This window comes from Spinacia oleracea, chromosome 3 (genome assembly GCF_020520425.1).
Source record: "Spinacia oleracea cultivar Varoflay chromosome 3, BTI_SOV_V1, whole genome shotgun sequence".
NCBI classification, from domain to species: Eukaryota; Viridiplantae; Streptophyta; class Magnoliopsida; order Caryophyllales; family Amaranthaceae; genus Spinacia; species Spinacia oleracea.
The window spans coordinates 34,974,048-34,985,194 of record NC_079489.1 but is presented as its reverse complement, the minus strand read 5'-3'; the positions used below and the strand labels follow the sequence as shown (position 1 = coordinate 34,985,194).

At 40.4% G+C, this 11,147-nt stretch overlaps 1 protein-coding gene across 1 annotated transcript; it reads right to left on the bottom strand.

Moving 5' to 3' along the window:
* Positions 1–786: 786 nt before the first annotated feature.
* LOC110786308 (uncharacterized) lies at positions 787–2,148 on the bottom strand. Its single transcript, XM_021990853.2, has 2 exons — positions 1,941–2,148; positions 787–1,260 (listed from the first exon to the last, which is right to left on the bottom strand). Exons 1-2 carry the CDS (start codon positions 2,026–2,028, stop codon positions 950–952), a joined length of 399 nt encoding a protein of 132 aa, XP_021846545.1. The 5' UTR covers positions 2,029–2,148; the 3' UTR covers positions 787–949.
* Positions 2,149–11,147: the final 8,999 nt, after the last annotated feature.

The window sequence follows — 11,147 nt, the reverse complement described above, 5'->3', positions numbered from 1 at the left end:
ATCATAATCAATTTCAGGTTGAGGCACATTTTGAGGTTGAATTTGAGGTTCAGGTTGAGTTTCAGTTTGTTTGGGTGGGAGTACTGTAAAAGGTGGTTCCACATAATCAGAATTTAAGTCAACCACATCAGTATTCAACAACTCAAGGAAGCTACCTCTCCCTCCTCCCCCTCCTTCACTCCTGTTTAGGTTAAAGTTGTAGGTGGGTTTGATTTTATGTTCAATGTATATATGAATGCTTTTGTATTCAAAGAGTAAAGCTAAGAAAGGGTCACAAGTACTACTATCAAAACCTAAAAACCTAACCCCATTCTTGAATTCTTTCCTAGGGTCCCAGAAATGTACTTTCTCTATATCATTATAACCTAAACTATCCACTAATTCCTTAACATATTTGCCATCTGCATTCTCATGGATGTAATCAAAGACATCCACCCTCCCCCCACTATAAACCATATCACCTTGCACAACCCATTCACCACCATGATGCACATATATGCAAGGGTTCAAAGTCAAATCATCAACATCTGATCAAAGTTAAAACAATATCAATTAAAAAAAAAAACTTTAAGAAATCAAACCAAATCAAATCTTGAATAACAACACAAGAGATAACAAAAGGTTAAAGTTGCATTCATTCATTCATCATGATCATGTCAGTTGCATTTACAAAAGGGTAGGCTTCAACCCTAACATTTCAAACCTCAATCCACTATTGAGGGAGAAGCCTACGGTTAGATATAAATTACTGTCATAGCAGTGACAAATACCAAAAACCAACATTTGTCACATTCACAAAAACCTACTTGCAATGACAGTAGTAATGTAATTGTCCTTGAAAATTAAAAATAAAAAAAGCTATAAACAAGCTGGATCATCATAAGCTTGACAAAAGAGGGGCCACCACCAGCGCCACCACCACCCACCCCTGCATGGCCTCCACCACCAGCTACTCCTCCTCCTTGAAAAGGAGGGGGAAGCCGTCAAAGTAGACGGTCATGTCCTTGTCCATCCAGGCGTGGAAGTCACGGCCATCATTGTCAATGATGTCCATGATCACCCACTCCCGCAGCCACGCGCGGTAGCATCCTTGAGGGTAGTGGTATGGGAGGCGGTACCGCAACTTGGCCCACCTACGCCACTGCTTGCATACCATCTGCACAGCAGCCTGCCCCTCCCAGTCCAGCTTGGTGAAGATCTGGGTGATGAGGATGTCTTGATGATGGCAAAGGGGGTGTGCCTCCCTTAAAGCAAGGTCTCCTAAAGTCAAAGTAACGGCCAAAGTCAATAAAACAGTAAGTAAACCCTAATTATTATACGGAATCTAGATTAAAATACTTCTAAATTAAGAAACAATAGTTTAAATAAACACCATTTTCAAGAACATGCAAGCATCAATTCGAATTAATCAAACTCTGTTTTTTATTTAAGTGAATCAAAAACAGTAAGTGAAACCCTAATTACTACAAAATCTAGTTTAAATTAATTCCAAATTACGCAACAATTGTATAATTTAACATATTAAACACCATTTTCAAGAACATGCAAGCATCAATTCGAATTAATCAAACTCTGTTTTTTATTTAAGTGAATCAAAAACAGTAAGTGAAACCCTAATTACTACAAAATCTAGTTTAAATTAATTCCAAATTACGCAACAATTGTATAATTTAACATATTAAACACCATTTTCAAGAACATGCAAGCATCAATTCGAATTAAATATTGGAAAGTAAAAACGGACGAAACCCTAATTCCAACTTCAATTGATAAATTATGCGAAATCAGCCCACGATTGTTTAAATTAACATATAAAACACCACAATCAAGATAATGCATGCACCAATTTTGGGAAAAAGTTACTTAACAAAAAAGCCCTAATTTATCATGGCTCAACTGCAAACATTTATTGAAAAAACCGACAAATTGAATGAAAATACCTTCGTCCCATCTGGAAATTCTTGTTCTCTTGGGGGTGCGACATTCCCACTTATCAGCAGTCCTCTTTCCTGATACGCAAGAACCCATTTTTGCAGAAAACTCAGAGTAATAACTTCAAATTCTCTTAAGTGTTTGAGTGAGTAAATGGCAAAAAGACAACTGAGAGTGAAAATGGGGGGGGGGGGGGGGCATATAAATAGGAAGTGAAAAGGGGGAAAATAGGGTTGGGAACAGTAAAAAATTACCGCCAAAACATTATTAGGAAGGAACCAGAAAAAACGAGAGAAGTTGGAAGGTTTCCACGTGTACACATTGAAAAAGTAAGTTGAAACCTCTAAGTAATTGGAAAAGGCTTATTTTCATCAAAATCATCTGTTTTCAATCATTAATCTACGTATAAATTAATTCTCCTTTTATTTTAATAATTTTTAATATTATTATATTCATTTTAACGGCCGTTAGTGACGGAAAACAAAAAGCAGCGTTTTCTATCCATTTTGAGGGACCTAAATGCTCCTTTTGAAACTTGAGGGACCTAACTGCTCCTTTTGGCAAAGTTTAGGGACCTTCAGTACAGTTTACTCTGTTCTTGCATGATTAAGTTAATTTTGTATTTTGTGCACTACCTAGTAGCTAGCTAGCTAGCTGGAATGGGAATGAAAGGTGTTCGGTCAAAATTTTATTATGTCCCATGATAGGGCTGTCAAATCTCAACCCAAACCGTTGAACCCGCTGGGTTAATCTGATTCGTTAAGAACTCGAACTGTTAATAACCCGTTTGTTGGAACCCGAAAACTAACCGAACCGATAACATTCAACCCGAACCCGAACCGTCTCGAAAATATTAAACCGATTAAGACCCGATACCCGATAACAAACCGGCATGCGTCAACCCGAAATCGTTTCTACCCGAACCGAATTGACCCGAAAACCGTTAATGACCCGATTTATTTCAACCCGAACCGTTTCAACCCGGGGAAAACCCGTTCACAACCCGAACTGTTTCAACCCGAACCGTTTACAACCCGTAACCCGTTTACACCCCGTTTAATTCAAACCGTTCATAACCCGCCTCAAAAATAAGTTTTTATTGAAATATTTTCCGTCAAACCAAACAGAGCCGAAATGCTAAGATATCAAATGATATAATTCGTAAGCAATTGTACTTCTTAAACATTTATAAACAAAAGATATAATTCAATGTGCGTTGTTCAACCGAGTATTTGAACTGTTGTTTATCAACCGACTAAGTAACTAAACATGTTCTTTATTAGATGTATTTCCAATATAGCTATATTATTGTATAGTTATAGGCTTGTAGAATTGAATGTGCACTCTTTTATTGACTCGTATTCAACTGACTAATCGTCTAATGGATCATTAAACTAAATTGATCTAATTCAATACCTTATAAGCTTATAAGCTTGTAACCTAAGAACTAATCGAAAAACTATGCTATTTTAATTGAATCGACTTAATTCATTACCAATTGAACTTGTTTGCCTCGTTTCGTTAATAAACATGTTAGTCTCGTTGTTGTTTAAACCAATATGAATATATGACAAACTTGTATTTACAAACTTTACAAATTCATTACGTATTAATTCATCATTATCGATTATTAATTACTACATTATTAGTATTTAGTTCATCAATACATATTTCGTAATACTCTAGCATGGTGGGGGAGGGCATAGATGATTTTGATTCCATTTGAATCATTTGATTGGTAAATATTACATGACATAATAAAAGACATTGACAGACTTTTCTTAATTAAGTTTATGAAATTAATTGGATAGTGAACATTACTACATTAGTTGTTCGTCAAAAAAGAAATAACATTAGTTGTGATTTTAGTAATAACTCGACATTGTTTGTAATTTGTATCCGAATTGATCTGACTAAACATGAACCCGACCCGATATGAACCCGACCCGATTACAATCCGGCTAAACCCGTTAACAAACCGAACTGAATTGACCCGACCCGACTACAAACCGACCCGATCTGACCCGACCCGGTATGAACCCGACCTGATATGAACCCGACCCGTTATGAACCCGACCCGATATGAACCTGAACCGATATGAACCCGACTTAACCCGTTTATGACCCGACCAGGTATCAACCGACCCGATATGAACCCGACCCGATACGAACCCGATCTGTTATGAACCCGACCCGATATGAACCCGACCCGATATGAACCCGTAACACATAACCCGAACCCGAAACGATTCGTTAATTTTTCAACCCGACCCGAACCGAACCGATAACAAAATAAACCGATTTCAACCAGAACCGATGAACCCGAACCGAAACATAACCAATGACCCGATTTGACACCTCTAGTCCCATCGACTACTTTTGAATTACCTTGCTCATCTAGGAGTACGTACGTGTCATATCTTTGCATAAAAATGTTTTTGGGGTCAAAAGTCAAAATATTGACTCGGTAATTATTTGACGTTCAATGAAATCATTAATTTGGCTATACAAATCAATTTCTGCACATTTAAGTGATTTTTAAACCCATTCATTTACGGTTAAAATACAATAAAACGGATCAGGACTATCTACTCCAATTAAAAAGGCCCAAAGCATATTGAAAATCCTAGAGAACCTCTAACTCTATAATAGAGTGCTCCAGTTCATTTGCCGGGGGGGGGGGGGGGGGGGTGGGGAACAGATGGCAAAACCTAAACTCTCAAATATTCTCTCTGTCAGTCAAGCCGTATCAAACTCTCTCCCTAGAAGAAGGACAACAAGCATTCATTATAGAAGATCAACCTTGGACGAGATCAAGCCCGAAGTCTCTTATTGAAGAAAATCAAACCCGTTCAAGAGCCACATCAAATCGACATCAAATTATCCCGGTGGAAGAAGAACAACAAGCATACAAAACTCACGTGTCGTTATATTCTACATCAACATTCTTGAACGAGATCAAGCCCGGATGCCCTTATTCAAGAATCAGACCAAATCAGTCCCCGAACCAAATCAAACAAGTCCGTGAGCCAAGAAAAATTCAAAGTGGAGTTCGAGTTAGAGGAGAAAATATTAGAGATTGTACCCAAATACAAAAAATCAATAAAATATTATTTTGTACACTTTATTTTGGCTTTGTTATTTTGCAGACTTGAAAATTGTGTTTACAAATTTGGCACGCCCGGTCGGACCACTCTACCACTCATCTCCTTCTCCACAAGAAAATCAGTTTACCAACGAAGATGACCGCTCAACAAACCGTTTCCCTATTCGATGTTGAGAAGGTCGCCATGGTGAAACAAAGGGCGACAGAACTTGCTGAGATGATGATGAAGGAAATATGTCCTTCACCCAAGGTGCATTAAGTCTAATACCAAGGTTCAGATTAATTGCGAACAATTAATTCAGTGAGATCAAGTGATCGGAACAGCTAGCTGGAGCAATGCTTCCGATCAGTGAGTTCTAATGAATATTAATACTCTTGACTGAACCTACAAGGTCACACCAATGACACGTAACAGATCACCGGATTAAATGAATCGGAAATTCATTTAATAGCTTTTCAGGAATTAGTTGGAAAACGTATTATACGATACGACCTTGCATCGGAATCGTATATCGTATCGCGAATATTCGTAAGCTAGGCGAAACGAATAAATCGTATCGTACGACGGTGATTCGTCGTATACGAAACGATAATTAATATATCGGAAATATATTTAATCGCGGATACGAAGAGCGGCCCACGAGCCGAGTGCACGAAGCACTCAAGGCCCATGGGCGCGTTGGGCAAGCAAGCAGGCCACGACACTGCAGCGCTGGCCCATGGCCGAGCAGCTGCGTGTGTGTGCGCGGGGGTGTGAGGGGGTCGAAAAAGCACGAGGCTAATGCGTGACCTCATCCCTCGTGGGCGTGACGTTGTCAGATCAAGTGTAATTGGATCTCCTGTGAGTTTACACCCAATCGACTAGTAATATAGGAGTCGCCATTCAGTTTTTAACGACAATGGGAAAAACTGACAAAACCCGGTTATCGTGACATAAAGGGAGTGCCATTATGTTCGACCACGACGGCCATAGGTTCCCTTGTGATCCCTGGTGTGAGGATCGCTTAACGTACACCCGCAGGGCAGAGATTGAGAGTTCGGGGGACTGTAACTACCGAGAGGAGTGCTCATCGATAATATTCCAGAGTCAGGTTATCCTTACTAGCTCAGCATAAATAATTGAAGGGACATGCGTTAAACTATTAAACTATTCTGAATTGATTTTAGCAATATGCAACACATAATACTAAATCGATCGTGATTATCTTATTTAGATTGATTTAAGGTACCTAGCATGATAATTCAATTGTCCAAGGTGTTATCTTATTAGTCGTGATAGATCAATCAAATTAATACTTTGACAATTTTATAAAAGGGTTATAAAAGCGATTAAATCATATGAGGGACACATTACAACGCACCCTTGAGAGGTGCGTTGTGGTTCTCAGAAAACTAACCACTTGGCTTTGCTATTTCTCCTTTTATTTAACGAATCTTGGGTTTCCAAGCAATATTCCAGTATTTAGGCTTAATTCATCAAGCTACAAGGGGCAGGATGCGTTCTGTTCGACTTTTGGGTCGATTACGACAGAACGCTGGATCAATTTGCAGCGTCAGGCTTAGGGTTAAGGCTAGAGTCAATACTCAGATTGTGGAATTGTGTGTCACGTCGGTTTTGAGGCTGTATTTATAGGAAAAGGGTGTGTGGAAAGATAGATTTTAAGATACGAATCCAAAAAGAATCCGGAGATAAAACGGCCCCAGGCATTTTCAGCGCCCAAGGCTGGGCGCCGAAATCGATCCAGGCGTTGAAAATGGGATCTGGGCCGAGTTCTTTGTCAGATTCGGACTCTAAGAACATGGAGCTTTTGAGATTTATCCGAGTCTTTTAGTGCATATTAACTTATGACGGAATGCGTCTGGGCCCGTTACGAACTCTAGGTTCGTTAGGAATTTAATTAATACGTGACTCTTATTTTCGAATTATACCAGGAATGCAAATTCTATCTCTTTTAGGATTTATGTTGGAGTGCAACACCTAATTCTGACAGGTTTCTATCTTTTATGACTTTGCCACTTTTAACAACTACCTTTTACGGCAGTTACTATTCTTAGCAGGTTTCTATAAATAGCAGTTTTGGCTGAAATGAAAGGGTGATTGAGATTCGTTTATTTTATAGGAGATGCGTTGCCAAGTGGAGATTTATGTTCTCATCATCGAACCTTCCCTTTCGGGAATGGGGACAAAAGTAGGTGTCTACAGTTAGCCCCCACTTTGACTGAGTCTCGAGATGAGACGATGGTCAAAGTACTAGACGGAGTGCGTCATACAAGCCATGGTGTATGTGACCTGTTTTGCGAGGGTCTCACGAGCCCCCAAGTGATAACATTTGACTTAACGGTCATCACTTGAAGTGTTAACACATTCCTCACGTGTCATTGGAATTTGTTAACTGATAGTATAGAAACTCCCTCACTTTGTCATTGGAAGTATCTAAAGATGTTTTTTGAAATCAAAGCTATAAAGTGTAACTAGGCCTGGCCGAGCCAAATCACGAGGTAAAATGTTTTTAAAGATTCTCATTTTGAGGGTTAGCTAAACGAGAAAACCCTCTTGTTTTTATAGGACGTAAAACGAAGGAAAATCCAGCACATCGCTCTTTTTTGGAAAAACGGAAAACCAATCCTTTGATTTTTGGAAAAGGGAAACCATCCTTTGATTTTTGGAAAAGGGAAACCATCCTTTGATTTTTGGAAAAGGGAAACCAGGAAAAGTTATCGCTGCAGCGACTAAGGACCTGCGCGGTTAGTGGCGCAGACCCCGCCCGCTGAAGGTGGGAGAGCCTGTCCGCTGAGGGTGGACGCCCCGTCCGATATAAGTGGACGAATCTGTTTTAATGTTTTGAAAATAAGGACCTACGCGGTTTGTGACGTAGACCCCGCCGACTGAAGATGGCGAGCTTGTTTTTGTTTTTGAAGAATTTATTTTCTTTTCATTTTCGAAAACTGAGGACCTGCGTGGTTAGTGACGCAGACCCCGCCGGCTGAAGATGGCGAGCCTGTTTTTGTTTTTGAAGAATTTATTTTCCTTTCATTTTCGAAAACTGAGGATCTGTGCGGTTAGTGACGCAGACCCCGCCCGCTGAAGGTGGGCGAGCCCTGTCCGCTAAGGGTGGACGCCTCGCCCGCTGGAGGTGAGCGAACCTGAATTCGTCTTTTCGATTTGGGACTCGCGTGGTACGTGCCGCGATCTTGCCCGATTGAGGTGGACAAGTCCCTATTTCATTCGTTCTTGTGATTTCTTTTGAGAATTTCTTTTTATTCATTCTTGCAAGAGCGAATTCTTTCGAGAGATGCTCGGATTTAGTTGCAACCTGAATGTGGGTTGACAACGTGCTTTAGACGGACCATTGTCTCGTGGTCATCATCTTTCATGGTTTTGAGCTAGTCTTTACGGCTCAATTTTTCCACTACCTGGGTCCTTGATTAGGGGACTATGTATAAGTATCAACGGCGACCTTTGTCTTGAGGTCGTAATCCGGTTAATTTTTTGAGATTATCCAAACACGGGACTTCGTACATCGTAGTCTGGGAATTTTGTTTTAACTTTGCATACTCTCTTTTGAAATATATATTTTCTTTCGAGCCCCCAAGCACTCGTGCTTGACGGTCATTTCTTGTCAAAGAGGTTCCTTGGGGATACGCATTTTGTAATGTCCTTGATCGTGTTTGGGATCGTGCTCGTAAGTGCGAGCGATCTTTGTAGTGGTGTGCTACTCTTAACAAATTCGTGAGGTGCGACTTTCAGTAAAGAAATCGGAAATTTTCGAGTCGAATGGATACGGCAGGACCTTATAGAAGTCATGGCTTCTTTTGGGCCTGGGCTCATTTTCGGCGCCCAGGATTGGGCGTTAGAAATAATTCACGCCCAAGTGGGGCGTTGAAAATATTGTTTGGGTTGGTCTTTTGATGACACAGTTGGCCTCTTGTTCGTTCGTTTATTTCACTTGGAAATTCTACGTATTATCTTCTCTTTTGTTTTTCTTTATTTTTGGAACGTAGAATTTTATTAGAGATCACAATGAGTTGAGTGATCGTGATGATTTCTCGAGAAGCCGTAGCCGATTGGTGGACTACGGTGTTTGTCGCTTTGGGGCGATTATTTAAAGGAACTGTCGCTCTTAAGGCGTACAGTTATTGCAATAGTTGGGGGAGTCTATATGGCCCGAGGAACATACCTTGAGGCGTAAGACTTTGATCGCGTATATATTTTTTATTTTGCTACGGTCGTTTCGTAGCTTGGAGCCCCCAAGTACGCATGTTGGGATGCTTCCTTTTGGCGTACGATTTTTGTAGGTTCTTTCGAGAAAGATGCTTTGGGGTCCCGCTCGTGTAGGTGCGAGCTATCCCTTCCGTGGTAGGTAGTATTTTGCTACCTTTAATCCTTAATGTAGAAGTCGTGTGGCTTGCATTTTGAATTTGGGCGATAAGTAGTCTTTGCCTCATACTCTTGGTTGTGCCCGCATTAGTGAAATATGCCTTACTCTTTTTTTTTTTAGACTTGTACCGTGGGATGGTTTAACTTATGGTGCGACGTAGGCTTGTGTGGCCTAACAGCGTGTCTTAGAACATTCCTCCGGGTATTGGGATATCATTATTTATTTTTTGCGTTGGAGTACTTCATCACCCCTCGTTCAGGTGCTCGAACAAGCGTAGCACCTTCTGCGTGGGTGTGCACGGCTTATTACTTCATTCGATGCGAGGATTCATAGATGTTTTTTTTTTTTTTTTATTCTTGATTTTTCTTTCGCTTTTGCTTTGGAACGACGTAGACTGTGTAACGGGCGCTTGTAGGGCGAGCGTTATGTGCAGTAGTTTGATCGGAGTTTTGGTGACTCGCGATTTTCAGTTACCCTTGTTAGTGGGGTGACTTTATATATTCTAAGTAGCGCTTAGAATTTGGGAGGGGTTGTAGCCATTCTAAGGTTCGTTTTACACGATCAAACCTTAGGATTGTGCCCCTATGACGTGTGTATAGCATTAGCGTCGAGAATTTGCGATAAAATCGTCATTTCGAGCATTTTTAGAGTGTTTTTCTCAAGCCCCCAATTGTAGCTACGGGATTGGCTTGGTGCTATAATGCTTGGCATACGTTTTTATGCATTCATGGTGACATGGATCATGAATAGTTTGAACCAGACTCGTTTAATGCGAGGTACGTTCGAGTAGTGATTTGCTACTTCTCTTGTAAATGTCGTATTGTGCGACATTGCCATGGTCAAGGTAGTCACATGTTGAAGTGTTCCTTGACCAAAAGCTAGGTGCCTTTCTTTACCCATAATCATATTTAGAAATCTTTTTGACTCACTTGCAACATCAAGATAAACGCATACTTAGCTTAAACCAACGACACTTTATTATCTTTGAAAATTATTTGAAATCCGAGTCCTACTGTGTACAATCCGAGGTGTCCTAAGTAAGTTGACTTATAGAAGGGTTCGTACAGGATTACATGAGTGAATCAAAATACTGTTACGATTTTCGGAATGCTGTCTAAGGATTTGCTGGAAGCCAGGGTGCAGGCGTCAAGATATTACTTGTGCCCGTGTGGCACATGCTTTAGGATTTTAGGGCCATCATTTCCAGAATTGCGGGAATATAAACCGCTTTCAAATTGACTTAGATTTACTTGGTGTATGTCTGCACAAAAGGTCAAGGTATACTTAGCTCTTTCCCTAGTTCTTTCATTTCAATTTTTAGCCCCCAGTTGCTATTATGTCTTCTCATTAATGATGCTTTCAGATTTCGATTTTAGATGCCCGTGTCATATGTCTTAGTAGGGTGAGCCTTGGTTAAGTGGCAAGTCCTATTGACAATGTCTGATTTTTTCAAAGGGGATTCGCAAGAATTTTAATTACCATGAACGGGTGCCCTGAGTTCGAAAGAACCATGGGGCGATGCCGTAGAACAATCCTCTTTATTGCAAGCTTACTGCCTTTACTACTTGTTGGCGATTATGACTGTGTCTAATGGTGAAAGAAGGTCTTTAAGTGAGTTACTTTGCTTTAGGGAGGGTCAAGTCGAGTACTTTAGAGGTCATGGACGCTCGCGCTATCCCCCATTCAATTGAGGCAAAGCGAACTTTTGAGTATTGGCTGAGTGCCTAGGA